This window comes from Schistocerca nitens, chromosome 1 (assembly GCF_023898315.1).
Source record: "Schistocerca nitens isolate TAMUIC-IGC-003100 chromosome 1, iqSchNite1.1, whole genome shotgun sequence".
Taxonomy (NCBI): Eukaryota; Metazoa; Arthropoda; class Insecta; order Orthoptera; family Acrididae; genus Schistocerca; species Schistocerca nitens.
The window spans coordinates 672632437-672653012 of NC_064614.1; the positions used below are offsets into that span (position 1 = coordinate 672632437).

The 20576-nt window shown below is 40.1% G+C and overlaps 1 protein-coding gene across 1 annotated transcript in view; it reads left to right on the plus strand.

The window, feature by feature from the left end:
* The window catches only part of LOC126236764 (DNA repair protein RAD51 homolog 1), an 80525-nt gene that overhangs the window by 33318 nt on the left and 26631 nt on the right, over positions 1–20576 (plus strand). The window contains exons 3-4 of the mRNA XM_049946328.1: positions 2676–2885; positions 3119–3327. Coding sequence (XP_049802285.1) covers positions 2676–2885; positions 3119–3327 — 419 coding nt within the window. The remainder of the gene's footprint in view (positions 1–2675; positions 2886–3118; positions 3328–20576) is intronic.

A 20576-nucleotide genomic window follows, 5' to 3' on the forward strand; every position in this document is an offset into this window, starting at 1 on the left:
GGCGGAGTGGTTACGTGACAGTAACATCCTTGGCCTGCACAGATTCCTGACATGAATGCTGTAGAACACCTTTGGGATGTTTTGGAATGCCGACTTCGTGCCAGGCCTCACCGACCGACATCGATAACTCTCCTCAGTGCAGTACTCTGTGAAGAATGGGCTGCCATTCCCCAAGAAAGCTGTCATCAAGGCTAAGGGTGGGCCAACACCATATTGAATTCCAGTATTACCGATGGAGGATGCCACGAACTTTTATGTCATTTTCAGCCAGGTGTCCGGATACTTTGGATCACATAGTGTAGTAGAGTGAAAAATGTACCTGGAGTCAATGTACAGTTTCTGACAACTTATTGTCAACAGGAATATTCTTCTGACAACACTCATCTTAAGACAAGATCTTGTCAAGTAACTAGCACTAGTTGACACACAATTTGCATGATGTTGGATTAAGAAATCAACCAAGCATATACACTTGTTTGTCACAATGGAAATGAATGATGATACAGTGAAAAAAATTACAAGCATTCAAATGGCATAAGCAGTTTTGTGAAGATTTTATAGAAATTGTAAGGACAACACTTGATATGGTGCTTGCCCATTTCCACCTCTTGCAGAAACATTGTAGTTGTTAAATCATGTAATCAGCCAGTAAACATTCAGCAATAATGCAACCCGACTCGGTCTATCACATGTGCCTGTTATATTGCATTGGATTTTGACCGCATATTGTGTTGTATACTTCTGGATCCATAATAAGACTGATTCCTGAGTGCTGCCTCCACAATTTAATTGTTACATTCAAAACTAATATTCTACTTATAAATAAGTATGTAGGAGGAATCATGATTTTTACAGAGCTATCCTATTTTTTGTATCCAAATAAAATACTGCTGCCATTTTCAAATATGTTATTCAAGTAAATGGATAAGAAGCAGTTATAGAAAATACGTACATCATGGGTATAGGTCCACCAATGCCTTTAGTAAGAATTTATTGCCAACATAAATTTCAGCAAAACATCGCTATCAATCTAGTAAGAAAAAGAAATGAGTATGTTACATTAGACATCTAAAACTGTTTTTTTAATATAGTAATTAATTTTACCGGTTAGTAGGACATGTTCTGAGGCATCAAGGGATCACAAATTTAGCATTGGAGGGCAGCGTGGAGGGTAAAAATCGTAGAGGGAGACCAAGAGATGAATACACTAAGCAGATTCAGAAGGATGTGAGTTGCAGTAAGTACTGGGAGATGAAGAAGCTTGCGCAGGATAGGGTAGCATGGAGAGCTGCATCAAACCAGTCTCCGGACTGAAGACCACAACAACAACAATTAACATTTGTGAAAAAAGGGGGGCGGGGTAGATAGTCTCTTCCCCCCCCCCCCCCCCCCCCACAGAAAATGTGATGTGGAAGCTACAGGTATCTTCTGTTTATGATTACTGTGGTGTTTTGAAGAATTGCACGGATATATACTCACATGTGTGGATGGAGGAGGGGGTACTTTGAAAGAAACATAGATTGAAGTGAGCTATGTGCAATTAATATTTTGTTCATAATTGGTACCAAGATCTTTCTGATGACCCATATATGAGACAGTTCGATTTGACCACTATCAGTTAACAGCTTGGGTGTTGGTTGCTACCTGCTTTCAGGTGAATGTTAAATACAGGAATGTACAGTGTGCCCCAGGAGGAATGATCATCATTCAGGGATATGTTAGGAATGATCTTCGATACTGTGAAACAAATCTGTTATATTGCAAGCTCTTTGCTTTCCGTATTATAGGAGGAAGTAATGTGGACTAAAACACGAAACAAAAAGTCTTGTAAACATGGGCTTTAAAATGCATGCCTTAAGAGCTATTCGCATTTGTTCAACAGAAAAGATGAGTTTCACGGTGTCAAAGATCAACAAATGTTCACAGCTCTTTAATGTACGAACTTTAGAGTACATATTTAATGTTTTTTTTTTTTCCTTTTTTTTTTTCTTCCTTGGTCCATACTACCATCTCAAAAATTATGGAAAGCAAAGAGCTCGCAATAGAAGATATTCATTTCACAGTACCAAAGATGAAGTAGTGCTCTAGCTCTTAAGGTATATATATTAGAGCCCATGTTTACTAGACATTTGTGCTTCGAGTGATCATTCCTGTCACATCCCTGAATATTTTGGGGCACCCTGTATATGGAAGAGGTATTTTATGTAGTTGATAGTTTGAACTGACCTTGTATATTATACTATGAAAAACTATTAACTGTTTTTAATTAGTATCATTTCATCTGAAAATCAATGAGCAAAGCACAATGAGGTGACATAAGTATTAAAATATTTGCTGCTGATCAGCAATTTGAAGTTGCTTGGCAGGTTGTTGAGATCTTGATGAGTAAAACTGTGTGTTACTTTAAAATTGCCACTGCAAGTGGTCAGTGAGGGCGGTAAGTGATTCTTCATTTCATATGAACACAAAAAATGCAGCAGTTCACGTGCGAATTAAATCTCCATAGAAATGAACCTCCAAATGCCCCTCCAAATGAGTATGTGTTGGTAACAACCATAATGCATCACCTAGGTGATAAGAGCTGTAATTTTTATTTTCTTGTGAAACAACTGTTGCATATCAGTATCTGCAAAACTCATACCTTGTTATTAATCTATAAAACTGGCGTATTGCAGCTGGAAGCTTCTAAGCTAGTACCAATGGGCTTTACAACAGCAACTGAGTTTCATCAGAAACGTTCAGAAATAATACAGCTTACAACTGGTTCAAAGGAACTAGATAAGTTGCTTGGTGGGGGAATAGAAACAGGCTCCATCACTGAAATATTTGGTGAATTTCGAACTGGTAAAACACAAATTTGTCACACATTAGCTGTTACATGTCAGGTGAGTAGTAACAGATGTCTAAACCTCAGTGAGTATAAAGAATTGCCTAAATAAATTTTGTAAATTATAAAGTGAATAATTCATAGTTTCACATAATTTTTGCTTACATTACACTTTTTAAAATAAAATGCTCTAGCATTGGTGTTTACTTGTTTAAGGAAACTCTCATTCATTTGAGAACCATTAGATTACTTACAGCCTTGGCCATTTATATTTCCCAATTCTCTTTGCAGCTTCCTATAGATCAAAGTGGAGGAGAGGGCAAGTGCTTGTACATTGATACTGAAGGTACATTCCGACCTGAGCGTTTACTTGCAGTTTCAGAACGATATAAGTTATCTGGAAGTGATGTACTTGACAATGTTGCATATGCAAGAGCATACAATACAGATCATCAGACACAACTTTTAATTCAAGCATCAGCTATGATGGCAGAGTCCAGGTACATTGTAATGAGAGAAATTCTGGAATGTAAGCATACATAGTGTGTTCTAGTTCCGTTAGAACTGCTCGTGTGACGTTCCAAACAGCAATGCTCTCTTGTGGTGAATTGAGGTGTTATGAACCTTGGAAATTTCAACAGCAGCCATGTAGTAGGCCAAAGACTTTGCATCGCTGCAGCAGGTGTCCTGGCTGTGAATATAACAATACTTATCTGACACTACTTGGAAAATGACAGTGGAGCAGCAAGGCAACATCATTTTTGTTTAAGTTATGCAAATGAGGCAACGAAATATTTGATACGCTAAAAAGTGTTTATGGTAGTGATTGTTTAAGTCATTCAAATGTTTTTCAGTGGTATGCAATATTTCATGATTGCAGGGAGCAATTGAAGGCCGCACCACGAGCATCAAAGCCATGAACATGTCTCACAGACGAAAATGTGCAAAAAGTTGCTGTATTCATTGCATCGGGTAGATGTACTTGTGCACTATTCACTGACAAGCTGTCAAGAATACCAAAAACTAGTATGCATGGAATTTTGATTGAAGATCTGGGCAAAAGGAAACTGCGTGGTTTGTGTGCAGGCAGTTTCAAATGATGAAAAACATGGCAGAGTCCACCACTGCAAAGGCCTGTTACAGGCAGCCCAAAGAGCCACTGATTTTATGAAATTGATTATAACTGGTGATGAGACATGGTGTTTCCAATACAAGCCCACATAAGTAGAAACCAAAGAAAGTGCACTTGCAGAAGAGTTTTGTGAAAACAGTGCTAAAAGTTTTCCTTTGATACCAAAGGAATCATTTGCAAGAGTTTGTACCAGAAGGACAAACCATTAATTCTGAATGTTATCTCAGTGTTCTCCACGATTTGTGAATGAGAATTCATTGAATTTGTCCCGAATCCCAAGAGGTGGGTTCCTGGTAACTCCACCATGACAATGTCTCAGCCTACAAAGTGAAGATCGAGTGCCAGCAAATCACCCATTGTATTTGGCTCCAGCTGACTTCTGGTTGTTCCGTAAATTGAAGTTGGCAATGAAAGGCTACTGTTACTAGGCAGTTAAAGGACATCCAAGAATATTGCCTGCATTACTAAATGCATTTCCACACAGTGACTTTTTCAAAATATTTTAAGATGATTTCAGTTGTGTAGTGATTGGAGGGAGACTATTTTGAATAAATACAATGATTTTGTGGACATAAGCCATCACTTTAATTTTTAACACCTATAGTCCTAACAGATCTGGGACACACTATGTATATGTGAATGATCATACTGTATTTTGAAGTAATCGAAAGTAGCCTTCTTGAGAAAGAACTATAGAACTGGATTCTATCTTTTTTTTTCCTTTGGAAACAGGGAGAAACTGTTTCTACTACTAACATTTGTAAATGTACTTTACATTTGCTGAGGGAACATGTGATAAATATTCAGAACCCTTAGCATGTTGGCATATAGTGCACGTGCTCATTGTCCCTTGATATTAAAAAAGTAATCTTTCTGTCGACGTTCTAGTTCTAACAAATGGTTCTAAAAAGAAAGTGCAAAGGAGATGTGCTGGCAGAATATGCAGGGAGATTCTTCACTGTTGCAAATATTTTGTATGAGAATGGAAATAAAGGAAAGCACTTCACATGCCTGCATCCTTGTGATGACCTGGTTTTCTGTTATTGCATGTGAAATGGGGCTGTTTGTTGAGTATGGGATGTTAGTGGGAACTGTTGGATATGTGCAGTGTTGTTTTGAGCTTTTACCAAGGGAGCCACTCTGTTGTCCACATGTTACAGTGCAACAAAGAGATGAGGAATATGTGCATTTTGCTACACTATATTGCAGAGACTGAAGCCAAGCGTTGCAAAAAGAAATATTTAGATTATTGTGAATGTCTTCAGCAGTTATTTGTTATTTTCGTAGTGTCCACTAATCATTGATGTGTTTTCCACAAATTGTCTCATTGTGATTAAAGAAGTTCATGGTCATTAAACTGACTAAGCAAGGGGATATAAACATTGCCCTTTACTTAGTAAATGTGAATGGCAATGTTATGAAGCCCTAGTGTCACAAGTCTCTACTGTTTGTAAGGTGAAGTTATGATAGACAGATTAATAAAACAATAATTCTTACACTATATTTGCAAGATTTTATATTTGTAAAAGAAACCAACCCTGGAGTGTACTAACATATAATCTCTATCGAAATTGAAATCTACGTCTGGAATTGCTTGAAAAATGAAACAAATGACAGTTTACCAGTCCATCAGCTGATTTGCTTATAGCTTATATAAACTTCCATTCAGCTGACTGAAGGTTTCAGCACCCTAGGAAAGTGGCTTCTGATCACCAATCCATTTGATTGATTTGAAGGAGCTCCATTCTGTACCATGTCATAGTCTCTCTCTGGCTGCTTGTAGTTTCTTTCTCTTACTGTCATAAGCTTGAATTCTGCGACTTTCTGTTGTTACTTCCATTGTAAATACTTTATGGTTAAAGGAGACCACTCACCAAAAAGAAACAGCTTGAGTTGTTGATAGGCACACACATAAGAAGGAAAACTTGCTAGCTTCTGGCATTAATATATACAGGAGCATGCGCGTGTGCCTGTGCCCGTACATAGTACCAGCTAAATTGACAGTGTCAATGCTGGGGGGCTGGTGGGTAGCAGTTCAGAAGGAAGCCAGCTGGGAATGCGAGAGGTAGGGCTGGCAGGTGTAATTGTTGTAGCCTGTGGGAAGTGGCACATGCTGAAGGTGACATGAGGATGTGAACTGGGAGGGGGTGATGGGATGGAGGAAGGGGAACTGCTGGGTGGAGGGTGCGGGGGTAATAAATTGCCTGAAATTGAGGCCAGGATGATCATGGGAACGTAGGATGTGTTCTAAGGATAACTTACATTTTTGTAGTTCAGAGAAGCTGGTGATGGAGAGGAGGATTCAGATGGTTCAGGTTGTGAAGCAGCCATTGAAATTGAGCATGTTTTGCTACAGGTTGGTCAAATTTGTTCTTGACAGTAGTTTGGCCTTGGCCATTCATTCTGGTAGACAGCTGATTGGCAGTCATACCAATATAAAAGGGTGTGCAGTGTTTTCAGCAGAGCTGGTATATGATATGGTTGCTTTTTGGTGGCATGGCCTCCAAATGGGTAGGATAAGCTTGTGACATGACTGCAGTAAGAAGGGCTGCGTGTGTGGATTGATCAGATCTTGCACCTTGGTCTGCTATATGGATGTGATCCCTGTGATAAGGGGTTGGGATTGGTAGTGGCTTGGGGGTGGACTAGAATATTCTGTATAGTCTGTTCGAAATTGCTGTAGTGTTGACTCTGTGACAGGCATGAGTGGAGTGCAAAACAGAGTTGCCATGTCCCGCACAGAACATAATGTAATCTTACATTTCGTTCAACTTTCTCAAACAGTCAAACTACTCATATTATGAATATGGAATTTGTATAATTGTGTTCTGGAACAGTTACAATATATTTTGTTTTTAGTTTTATCTGCAACAACAAATTATTAAGATGATACATGGACAGTTTATGAAAATGGATTTCGTTGGTTGATTGATTTGGGGGAGGGGACAAAACAGCGATGTCATCGGTCCCAGTGAATTAGGAAAGGATGGGGAAGGAAGCCAGCCATGCCCTTTCAAAGGAACCATCCCAGCATTTGCCTGAAGCGATTTAGGGAAATCACAGAAAACCTAAACCAGGATGGCTGGATGCGGGTTTCAACAGTCATCCTCTCAAATGCGAGTCCAAGCTAACTACCATGCTACCTCACTCGGTATGCATTTCATCATGACTAAATTTTCTTCATGCAGGAACCTTTTTTGCTATCTAAATTAGGTGAATACATTATGTGAATAAAATGTTAAGAATACATCATTTTTTCATATGTTGGTGATCTCTAATGGAGATAATTTGAGATAAATACGACACACAATGGTCCACTTGCAACACACCAACTACTAATTGTGTGCCCTTATGGTTTTGATACATGAAACAGATCGCTATAGGTTTGTAATGAAACTGATATTAATTTTTCAGATCCACCTACTTAATGCCAATACAACAAAAATGAGATTAAGCATTTTTCTCACTTATCTTAAATAGGCAATATCTATTGTTTAGAAAGAAGAAAAGTGATGCAAATAACAGGGCATCTGTATTAAAGCAGTTGCATTGTAAACAGTGATGTTTGTTTTGTGTGTTACAGACTGAATTCCTGAGAGAAACTTCCTTTGGAATTAGTTGCTATTAAGGCCTTCGTATTTCAGAACTTATGGCTATATAATTTTGTCATGCAGGTATTTACAGATGTAAACTTTGTATGCCAAACATGTAGCTGAATCTGTCTGTGCTCTATTTCTACAGGGATAATGGAAAAACTCCACAGATGTCACTCTTGTCGCTATGACTGTCACTCATTTAATGAAATTATCATCTCCTCTGCTGAATTTTGGAAAAGAGCTTGATTCTGCCAAAATATTTCCATGATGCTCTGTGTATGTTTAACTGCTTTCCTCCAGTTCCTCTTGTGAATGCTTAGACTGCAGAGAGAATAAATTTATTATTATTTCTGACGACATAACCTTTAATCTGGGCCATGTTAATTCTTTTGGATTGAAATGGCAGTGGTAAGGTGGTAGTCTAACGGCTGTCTGCCCATGTTTCTTGTGCTAGTTCATCAACTTCGTAAAGGGGTATTGTCGCTTATGGAGCAAGATTTTTTTCATAAGCTTCACCTTCTTAATGACGGCACTTACATCAACATTAGGACATTGAATCCAATCAATCATTTCCTCCTTTCAGATTTCCGTGGTAGATGCCTTAATAACAACAGGTGAATGGCGAGGAGTTGTATTAGAACAACTGTTGATGGTTTTCAAAAATTGGTACTAGTGAAACCTTCGAACCACTTCATAAATGTAACATGGTTCATTTGTTCATGATAATATCCTGTTTCCTTTGATTTAAAGGCACGAGACTGTTGGGGAGAAAGCTTTGCGAGGTGCCTGCATGAAGAAAAATAAGTCTGTCCCCCTTGGCAACACATCCAATCAATTGCCTGAAACCTAGCCTCCCACATCAATGATACTAACCACTTCTGCCACCAATTTTCCATCATCCCCACACCTTTACCTTCCAGTTCCCTATTCGTTACTGTTGATGCCACCTCCATATGCACCAACATCCCTCCTGCTCATGGCCTTACCACCAACAAACGCTATCTCTCCCAACGTCCTTCAGACTCCAAACCCACTACCCCATTCCTTTTACACCTTATCAACCATATTCTGACCCACAACTACCGTATTTACTCGAATCTAAGCCGCACTTTTTTTCCGGTTTTTGTAATCCAAAAAACCGCCTGCGGCTTAGAATCGAGTGCAAAGCAAGCGGAAGTTCTGAAAAATGTTGGTGGGTGCCGCCACAACTAACTTCTGCCGTCGAATATATGTAGCGCTACACAGGCATGCTTTGTAGGCACAAAAATAAATACTGGCACCAAATCCTCTGCGTCAGTAAATAAATTTAAAAAAAGGTTGAAGACAAGCTTTTTTCTCCGCCCTGAGTTTCGACCACTGCATTTTCATACATTATCCAACGAAGTAAATACAAATTCCGTATTGTTCATCTTCGAATGTAGCAGCATTTCAATGTACTACGAAAATCCGACTGGAAAGACTGTTTGGGATGTTTGTCAATACGGCCAACTCTACATTCTGAATTTTTTTCTACCTGTGAGAGGAGATGGTTGCTAATAGGAACTTTTATGAATTGTGAATCACATACAGTATTCTCTACACCATAAGAATAATACGAATATAAACAGTTTGCCATTATTGTTTTGTGTTTGCTGCTCTCACATTTAAATCCTGTCTGCCTAATAAACTAGGAAACTAGAGTGAGACAACAGCAAACGCGGAAGAATATACATATCATGTCATGTTTATATTCGTATTATTCTTATGCCTAATAGTGATTCAGTCAGAAATGAAGCACAGCAATTGATTAGATTTGTAAATCTAAGATGACTAATTTCTGTGCAGTATGTAATGTACTAAAGAGCCTCACCTGCAAAGATTTTCAAACGGAGAAAAATTTTCGCTAAACTCTCGTTCAGAACATCTTCTATCATACGCAGTCTGTTATTTGGTTCTTGTTGATCATTATCAAAGAAAGCAGAAGTGTAAGTAACAACAAATAGCAGTCTCTTGCCATTGTTTCGCTAATGAGACAATTCCTCTCTCTCTCTCTCCTTTTTTTTTTTTAATTGTAAGCGGCGGTAGCGCGCACAAAACCAAGCCATGCCGCGAGCGGCGACAGGCCGTAAGCATGCACTATCAGAATGCGACAAACAATGCATGACACAGTACAGTAATGAATTTTCAGCTTAGAGTGACGTAAACACGTATAACAAAGAAACCGGCGCTTATCAGATCAAAGAAAAATAAGCAATCAATTTAAACCAGACGAAGCATGTGAAAAAGGAAGGGCACCCGTATAATACAGACGGAGCACCTGACACATAGCAATGGCTATCTGGTAAAGCTTAACTGCTAAGCTTACGACTCGAACCAAACTACTGTAGCTGTAACGTCATTCATTCGACCTAAATTGTGTCTCATATTACAATGGACCAACTTTGTTTCGATTTGGAGATGGGGACCAAAACTTTTCTCTCCCCTTGAATTTCGAGTCTCAAATTTCAGGTGCGGCTTAGATTCGGGAATTTTTTTTTTTCCTTGATTTCGAGTCTCATTTTTCAGGTGCGGCTTAGATTCGAGTAAATACGGTATTTTTCCTTTGAAGGGGAGATTTACAAACAAATCTGTGGCACAACCATGGGCACCCACATGACACACTCCTATGCCAACTTGTTTGTGGGCCAACTAGTAGTCTGGTTCAGATTGATTGATATCTTCATGATTTGGACTCAGGGCCAAGACACCCTATTTCTTCACAAGATCAGTCCACCCCAATTAGCTGAGCGGTCAGCATGACTGAATGCCATGCCAAGGCACCCGGGTTCGATTCCCAGCTGGGGCAGGAGATTTTCTCTGCTCAGGGACTGGGTGTTGTGTTGTCCTCATCATCATATCATCTCCATCTGTGACACGCAAGTTGCCCAATTTGGCGTCGAATGCAATAAGTTCTTGCCCTTGGTGGCCGAACTTCCCTTAATGGTGGAATGCTGTTCACTCATTTCCATTTCACAAGCTCATCTACTTCACCTGATCCTCCTTTACCCAACTTTGTCACCTTCCTGGACATTGACATCCATTTCACTGATGGCTCCATTCACACTGCTGTCCTAAACTTTCTAACCACAAACAGTACTTGCATCTTGACAGCTACCATCTCTTCCACATGAAAAAATCCCTCCCTTACTGCCTAGCTGCCTGTTGATGATGTAGCTGCAGTGATGAGAACTCCCTTGCTGAGTATGCTGAAGGCCTCACAAAGGTCTTCACATATACGCAATACTCCCCCCCCCCTCCCCCCCCCCCACCTCTAAACCTAGTCTACAAATAGATTTCCAGTGGCATGTCTTCACACAACCCCAATTCTCCCACAACCACAGAGAACTGGCTACAAAGCCCCCCCCCCGCCCCCCTATTTCTTGTCATCTAATATCCTTTGCCAGGGCTTTGATTATCTCTCATCAGACAAGGGACATCTTACCCAAGTTCCTGCCTACCCCTCCTAAAGTGGTGTTCCATCGCCCACTTAACTTACACAGCTTCCTAGTCCATCCCTATGCCGCTCTCACCTTTTGCACCCAATCCACCCACCCAGCACATCCTATTCTATCATGTCACAGGCTTATCCTACCCCATCAGAGGCCCAGACACTTGTGAAAGCAGCCATGTCATATACCAACTTTGCTGCAAACACTGCATAGCCTTTTATGTTGGTATAACTACAAGCCAGCTGTCCACCAGGATGGATGGCCACCACCAAACTGTTGTTGCGAGTGAAGTTGACCACCTTGTGGCACAATATGCAGTTGAGCACAGCATACTCTATTTCAATGTCTGCTTCACAATCCGAGCCATCTGAATCCTCCTCTCCATCACCAGCTTCTCTGAACTACAAAAATGTAAGTTATCCTTAGAACACATCCTACGTTCCCATGATCATCCTGGCCTCAATTTCAGGCAATTTATTACCCCCGCACCCTCCACCCAACAGTTCCCCTTCCTCCATCCCATCACCCCCTCCCAGTTCACATCCTCATGTCACCTTCAGCATGTGCCGCTTCCCACTGGCTACAACAATTACACCTGCCAGCCCTAAGTGCAAATAATCATAGGTAAACTTCACAGTATAAGCAAATGCAATTTACAACAACTGTCTGTTCACTTCTAAGAGTTCATTAAGCAACGTTCCCTAAGTCAGCCCTGGACAATGATCTGTAACCAAGTGGGTGAGAGCTGCTTTTCTATCTTCTGAGTAGGCGTCTGTCCGTTGTCATTTGGTCACTGGCAGATTGTACGCGGCCGGCAATTGGCCACGGCGGAGTTGTTATCTTCATCCCCAGTGCCGCTCTTGGCTCTGGTGGAACTTGTGCAAGTGGTGAGTCTCTATGGCACTGGCACCAGATCACATCTTTGCACCTGTGATGCTTTTGCCCTGACTGTGTCTTGTTCGGACAGCACAGCAGATTGGTCAAGGAAGATTGAAAAGGAACGACAGGTCAATCAGAGACAAGACTGAAAGAGACCCACTTGTTGTGAGGATGAGTGGGGACAAAGATAAAGACAGGGGCTCTGATTGGTGCATGGTGGTGAAAATGATAAAGACATAGAACTCACATTCAGACCAATTATTAACTCATTTTTAGTAAGGGCTTGTATGGCTGTGGTCCAGACAAGAGAGCAAAGGTCTCTGCACTCTATATTAAGAGTGTAGTTTTAACATTATTTTTGTTCTTGTCTTCTCTGGACCGACTGCTCACCAGCAAGCTGTCTTCAATTTCCTCCTCCTCCTCCTCCTCCTCCTCCTCCTCCTTTGCTCACTCATTCACTCACTCACTCACTCACCAGTGGGTCCTTCACTTTCACATCCTGTGGACTGAGTGAAATGTTCCTATTGTATAACCTTCCCCAACCTTTCTTCTCCCCGAAGAAGGAACAAATAGTCCATAAAGTTAAGACAGTGTGTGTACTTTAATGTGTGTCTATCAACACTATGAAATAGTTAAACACCTTTCCTTGCTGCATTGTATTTAATTTCTTCCAGACATCTTTCACCTTTTACCTCAAGGCATCTTCAGTGAAATAGTTCCTCACAGTTGCCACCTGCGATTCCTCTCCTTTGGTCACATGTTGGAGGTTGCACTATTAACTTCACTTAAGAAACATAAGCCCATTTTCATGTTACTAACTTTCTTCCTTCAAATTTTCATATTGTTTGTGCTAATTGCTTTGGAGCACAATTAGACTTCTGTCATTAGGTGTAGATATTTTACTGAAAACTGTGTGTTGACTTTTATGTCTCTTCCTGTGTTGTTTGTTTATGTAAACATCTAGTTTATGGATGACATGACGAATTTTGAAATTATGAAGCCACCCTTTCAAGAATAAAAGAACTCCATTTGTGAGCTGATCTAATTCATTATGAAAAAATTTTGTGTTTCCATTAACGTAGACCTCATTATTGGCTTTCCCTCTGCTCTCTTAGTACTGGACGACTTATGCAAAACTTCATCTGCAGTTTCTAATGTGGTGGTGTTTTAACATCGGGACTTTTTATCTGGAGCAGATTGTGACACAAACTTTTATAGCTGATGTTTTTGTTTTTTATTATTGTATTTAGTTGAAGATGCGATATTAAATTCACTCGTAATATTGTTTCGGTTCTCACCTTTTACCATTCTTCTTATGGTGTCCAGTTTTTGGTAGATTGATAATGTCAGATTCGTGTGTGTGTGTGTGTGTGTGTGTGTGTGTGTGTGTGTGTGTGTGTGATGTATTGTTGCTGAAGGCCTTAATGGCCGAAAGCTTTATTTGCGACAGTCTTTTTGTTGTGCCTATCTGCGACTCATCATCTCTGCTGTACAGTGAGTAGAAATTTTCCTTTTCATGATATTGTTACATTTGTGTTTTGCCATTTTAGGTGAACTTTTACTGTTTGTAAGGCATATTAACTGTAGTAAAAACTTTTAACTGTGCTGTAGTCTATTTAACAGTCATACAAGTACCTGAAGATTGACTATTAAATGAAACCACACAGCACTGATGTAAATGTGAGTACTGTATATTTAGATCTACTGAATGAACTCTTCGTTGCTGACACGTGCTGCCTAACTTATCTGTAAACCAACTGCAAATGTTTTGTTTTGTTTTGATTGCACATGTTTATTTGTGATCCCATTGTGTGATACCACATTTTTACTTACTGCCCAATTTGTGATAGAACGTATTTATTTATGAGTGTGCTTACTACTTCTTGTATCTGTAATAAGATTTTCTGATCTTCCTCCTAACTTTCTACATAGCCATCTGTATAGTAACTACCATTGATTTCCATTACATCACCTTGACCATAAGTTTTTGCCTTCTTATTCTTAACCTTTTTCAAATACTTTTCAGTCACTCCTTTTGTAGCTCGAACATCCAGCCATGAATCACTACTTGTTCTGCCTCTGCCAATTCTGAAAACTCTCCTTTGTCCTAACAGAATTCCAATCACATGTCCTAGGTCTGAAATATTTTCAGGAGGTCATGTCCCATAGCTTGTAAGTATTCGAAAAATGTCGTGATTACCACCTTGAACTACTGATAAAACTCTTTATTCAACAACCAGTTTAAGTCGATAGATCATCATCAGGTTTTTAAAAGAATTTACAGCATCATATTAGGCAAATAAGAAAAGATTTGCTATCAGATAATAAAACCATGAACTTGTCACTGTTGTCACCCCATCATAAAAATTACATCGTCTATATATGAACGGCACCAGACAGTATACTCTATTGTGTTACATCAGCAATCAGTGTTCAAGCTATGAATGGATGCATACCAAATACAACCTCTATGTGATTACAGTGATAAATTGATGCTTTTATCATTTGATGTGTGATTTTATATTCACCTAATAAGATGCTTTTAAGAATCTGACTATGGTCTGTTGACTGAAACTAGTCATTAAATAAAGAATTTTACCAGCAACTGGAGGCAGCACTTGGCACATTTTTCAAATTTTTTCTGAAATCTTGTGTAGCATATGAAATCCCAGCTACCTCCACTGTTAAAATAAGCATCTCACACTGTCACCCATCCTACCACAATGACTTTCACCTTTTCAGTTTCCATCATTCCCTTATCCTCAGCAATATTCTTCTTCCATTGGCACCACATCCCAGGACAGGACGTGGCTGCCTCAGTAATTTTCTGCCATTCCTCCCTGGACTTTGCTCTAGACCTCCAGTTACGACTACCAACTTTGGCAATGTCTTCTCCAACCTCTTGGCTCCATCTCAACCTCGGCTGTCCTCTTGGTCTTCTCCCTAAAGGTTCACTGCAGCAGTTTTCCTTACAGGATCTGACTCATTGAGCCGTATTACATTTTTATTTTTTTATTTATGCGTCAAGTTCTGTAGGACCAAATTGAGGAGCAAATCTCCAAGGTCACGGAATGTGTCAGTACATTAAATTACAACATAAAAGTAATAACAGATAAAAATAAAATGTTTATGAACCTGAAAAAAGTCAATCCATAAGTTAAAGTAAATGCTGTCAACAGTACAACAAGAATCACCTTAATTTTTCAAGGAACTCCTCGACAGAATAGGAGTGACCCATGCAGAAACTTTTCAGTTTCGATTTGAAAGCACGTGTATTACTGCTAAGATTTTTGAATTCAAATGGTAGTTTATTGAAATTGGATGCAGCAGTATACTGCACACCTTTCTGCACAAGAGTTGAGGAACTCCAATCCAAATGCAGATTTGATTTCTGCCGAGTGTTAACTGAGTGAGAGCTGCATATTCTTGGCAATAAGCTAATATTATTAACAAGAAATGACAGTAAGGAATATATATATTGAGAGACCAGTGTCAAGATACACAGACTCATGAACAGGGGTTGACAAGAGGTTCGTGAACGTACACCACTTATTGCCTGAACCATCCGTTTCTGAGCCAAAAATATCCTTTTAGAACGGGAAAAGTTACCCCAAAATATAATACCATACAACATAAGCGAATGAAAATAAGCAAAGTAGACTAATTTTCATGTCGAACAATCACTCACATCACATACCGTTCGAATAGTAAAAATGGCAGCATTAAGTCTTAGAACGAGACCCTGAATGTGGGCTTTCCACAACATTTTACTATCTATCTGAACACCTAGAAATTTGAACTGTTCAGGTTCACTAATCATAGCCGCGCAGTTTGAGGCGATGACCTCAGCAGTTTTGTCTCTTAAGAATTCAAACACATTTGAACATTTTTCTTTTCACTAATCATATGCCCCTTCTGTGAAATTAAAATGTCAGGTTTTGTTGAATTGTGTATGTGTGTTAGAAACTGTAAAAACTTGAGTCTTACTGTGATTTAGCATCAGTTTATTTTCTACAAGCCATGAACTTAGGTCATGAACTGCACTGTTTGAAACCGGGCCAATGTTGCACACAATATCCTTTACTACCAAGCTAGTGTCATCAGCAAACAGAAATATTTTCGAGTTACTCATAATACTAGAGGGCATAACATTTATATAAATGGGGAACAAAAGTGGCCCCAACACTGTGCCCCACTCAGACCCCACATCACAGCCATTCTCAACACTGTGAGTAATGACCTTTTGCTGTCTGTTTTTGAAGTAAGAGGTGAACCAATTGTGAGCTACTACTCCCTGTATTCCGTAATGCTCCAGCTTCTGGAGCAGTACTTTGTGATCAACATAATCAAATGTCTTAGTTAAATCAAAAAATATGTCTAGCGTTCGAAACATTTTGTTTAACACATCCAGTACCTCACAGAGAAAAGAGAATACAGCATTTTCAGTTGTTAAGCCAACCTGTACATTTGATAGCAAATCGTGTGATATAAAATGATCAATTATCCTTACATACACAGCATTTTCAACAAGTTTAGCAAACACTGATGGCATAGAAATAGGTCTAAAATTATCTACTTTATTCCTTTCTCCCTTTTTATAAAGCGGCTTTACTACTGAGTACTTTAATCGTTCAGGAAACTGACCATTCCTAAAGGACAAATATGGCTAAATGCAGGGCTAACATGTACAGCACAGTACTTTAATATTCTGCTAGGCACTCCATCATAACTGTGAGAGTCCTTGGTCTTCAGTGAGTTAATTATTGACTCAATCTCCCCCTTGTCTGTATCACAGAGGAGTATTTCAGACATCAATCTCGGAAAGGTATTTGCCAAGAAAGTTATACGATTCCCTGTAGAAACTAAATTTCTATTCAGTTCACCAGCACAGCAGTTGTCAGAAAATGATTGTTAAATACTGTACATATATTTGATTTATCAGTAAGAGAAATATTTTTACTGCGAACTGACTTTATATTGTCGACCTTGTGCTGCTGACCAGACACTTCATTCACAACTGACCATATGGTTTTAATTTTATCCTGTGAATTAGCTATTCTATTTGCATACCACTGTGAATTTGCTACTGTAGCTTGATTGTGACTACTTCTAAATTTTGATATAATTCCCACTTTGTTCTACTTCTCATAGTCATAAAGCCCGTCACTCCTTCGCCTTCTCCAACTCTCATTTTCATACACGGGCCAAAGATCCTCCTCAGTGTACTTCTTATATGTGATCTCAGTCTGCTTTCACCCTGCTTTGTAATCATCCATTTTTTCTGAGTCATACGTAATTACTGGGTGTATCAGCATTTGTGGAGTCAGCACTTAGTCTCTTGTGACAGAAGCTTGGATTTCAAATGTCACAACATTCCAAAATAACATGAATTAGAAGCACTTACACAGGCCATAATTTCAGTCAGAGTGCTGCCATTTCCTTTTATCTTTGCACCCAGATAAGTGAAACATTCCACAAGTTCAAAAGTCATTCCATCAATGGTTACTGTGGGCTGTAAGGGTTAGTTTGTACCATTATACATGTAGTGGGTCTTTCCCTCCTTAATTTTCAAACCCACCTTCTCTCCACTTAGTTTTAGAGCTGAGAATGTACTTTGTAGATATCTAAATGTTCTACTTGTTAGGTCTCAATCATTTGCATATTCCAACAGTTGTACGACTTATAGCAGATAGTACCTCTTGTCTGGATATCCGATTCACACACTAGTTTTTTGAGTGCCAAGTTGAAGAATAGGCAGGAAACCCCATCCCCTTATCTTAGCCCAGTTCGTGTGGGAAACTGGGGTGATAGCCTAGACTAAACTTGCACAATACGCTGGGGGTGCCTTAGGGTGACCCCTATCAAACGCACCAACTTCCTGGACGCCTGAAATTCCTGCATTGCCTCATAAAGTTTGGCTTCATTTATTCTGTCATATGCAGATTTGAAATCAATGAAAAGGTGATGCACACCAGTATTAAATTTGTTGGTCTTTTTTACTATTTGCCAGAGAGTAAATATGTGCTTCACAATTTACTTTCTGTGGTAACTTCCAATTATGTTTTCTCCTACACATGAGAGTCCAGCAAAAAAGGTATTTGACAATACTTTATAAGCAGTACTTAGAAGTGATGTGGATCTGTAGTTGCTGCATTTATCTGCTTTCTTGTGTATCAAACACACTATCCCTACATTCCATTCTTCTGGCAAGTCTCCCTTTTCCGAGATGAGGCACAAAATCTTGTATACCCCGCAATTTAACTCAACTCCTCCGGCTTTTGGTAGTTGTGATGTTATATTATCAGTCCCAGCACTATAAGCTACTCCTTTCTTATGCCTGCATGGGAATGCCTCTAGCCAATAAAGAGCCTAACACATTCCAAACCTCCAGCTGCTCATAGCTCGGTACTTTCTAAAGGCATCACCTTTAGCACAAAATCGAAGTTCAGCCATGCTGGACGTGTAAAGGACCTTTTTTCTTTACTCGGTCTTTTGCAGAGGAAACATTTATTTGGCACACACCTCCACTGACAACAACCAACTGAAACCCTACATGGAACCTCATTTGACACAGTCCCAATCCCCCTCCAACAGAGATCTTCCTCCCCTTCTGCCCAGTCATCACCTGGTAATCTTGCATAAATTCCTCATTTTTAATATGGTGTTACCTTCATTTGTTAAATCTGTCCTTAATGAGTCCAACATTACTCCTATCCTTAACCTGGAAACCAACCCAGACCTTATCCTGCCTGCAGACACAAAGCTTCCACCACTGTGATCATGAATCATTGTGACAGTGTGGCTGACATATCTGCACAAAAACCTCACAACCATGACCCTGTTCCAGAAGTCCAACATAATGTCTGGCAGCTCCTCAAGGGTCTGAGGTCCATCCCAAAACCTAACATCTGAATCCATCACCTTTCTCACACAGCAGCCTCCCGCACTTTGTACAAGTCCACAGACCAACCTCACAAGTTTCCCTACTGGTTGTCCCATTATTGATGATTACAGTTCTCCTACAGAACAAACCTCTGCCTTGTTGACTTAACACCTCCAAACCATTGTCCATAACATCCCATCCAACCTCCAAAACATTTCTCACTTCATTCACTGCCATTCCACAACTCCCGTCCCATTACTGCAAGAGTCCATGCCAGTCACTGTGGATGTGGGGTCCTTGTACACCATTGAACATTAGCTTTCCCAGGACCACTACCAAATGCCCTACCTCTTTCCTAAGCCTCCTGGCCAACCACATCCTGGCTCAATTATTTCACCTTTGAAGGTCAAAACTATAAATAGATCTGCGGTATTATCATGAGAACTCATGTGGCATCATCCTATGCATACTTGTTTATGGGCCATCTGGAGGAATCCTTCCTATCTAGTCAACACGTAAAACCCTTGTCTGGTTTGGATTCACTGGTGGCATTTTTATTATATGAGCTAATGACACGGAAAACCTTTGCTCTTACCTCCTTGACCTCAACACCTACTCCCAAATCTGCTTCACCTGGTCCTTCTCAACTCAGCAAGTCACCTTCCTGGATGTCAATATCTTCCTCTCAGATGGCTCCATAAATATATCTCTTAATTTCAAGTGCACCAGCCACCAGCAATACCCCCACTTTGACAGCTGTCACACATTCTATGCCAATAAGGCTATTCCTTAGAGTCTCACCATGCATATATGCTGCATTTGAAGTGGCAAGTGATAGTTGTTGAAATATACTGATAACATTACCAGATTCTTTATTGATAGGCAATGTGTTCTATAGCTCATCCATAAACAAATCTCCCTTGCCATCTCCTCCTCTGACACAAGTAAACCTGTTAATCAGCCACCAACCAGCTCTATTGTGATCACCCATTATCATCCTGGCCTTGAAAAGCTCAACCACATCTTCATCAGGGCCTTCACTACGTGTCATTGTGCCCTGTCCATCCCAGTGCCATTCCTTTACCCCATGGGTCAATCTGTTCTGGACAATACAGGTACAGGACCTGCCCCATACACATACCTGCCATCTCCTGCCAAGTCTAGTCAGCATTTCCTATCCTATAAAAGGGAGGCCCACCTGTGAATGGATTAATGTTGTATGTCAGCTGTGCTGCAATTACTATGTCACATTTTGTGTGGGCACAGCAGGTAACCAAATGTTTATTCACCAGAATGACCACTGCCAATCTGTGGCTAACCACAAACTTCGACCTTCCAGTTGCTGAACATTGTGCACACCACAACACAATTTACTTTAATGACTGCTTCACTACATGTGTTATTTGTATGCTCTCTTCCAGCACAAGTTTTCCTGAGCTACACAATGAGAATTCTCTCTTCTGCATACAGTCTTACAGTCCTTCTAACCTAAACCTTCGCTAACCTGTTTCCCACTGCTTCACATTACCTTTTCCCTATTCTCTTCTGTCACTGTCACATCACCCCTTCCATGCCCAGATCATGTACTGCCTTCTTCCACCACTGTTCCTCTCTCTCTCTCTCTCTCTCTCTCTCTCTCCCTCTCTCTCTCTCTCTCTCTCCCTCTCTCTCTCCCTCTCTCTCTCTCTCTCTCTCTCTCCCCCTCTCTCTCTCCCCCCCTCCCCCTCCCTCCATCTCGCCCCCCCTCCTATTTCTTCACTTAGTACTCCATTTTCTAGTGTCCACAGCTCCC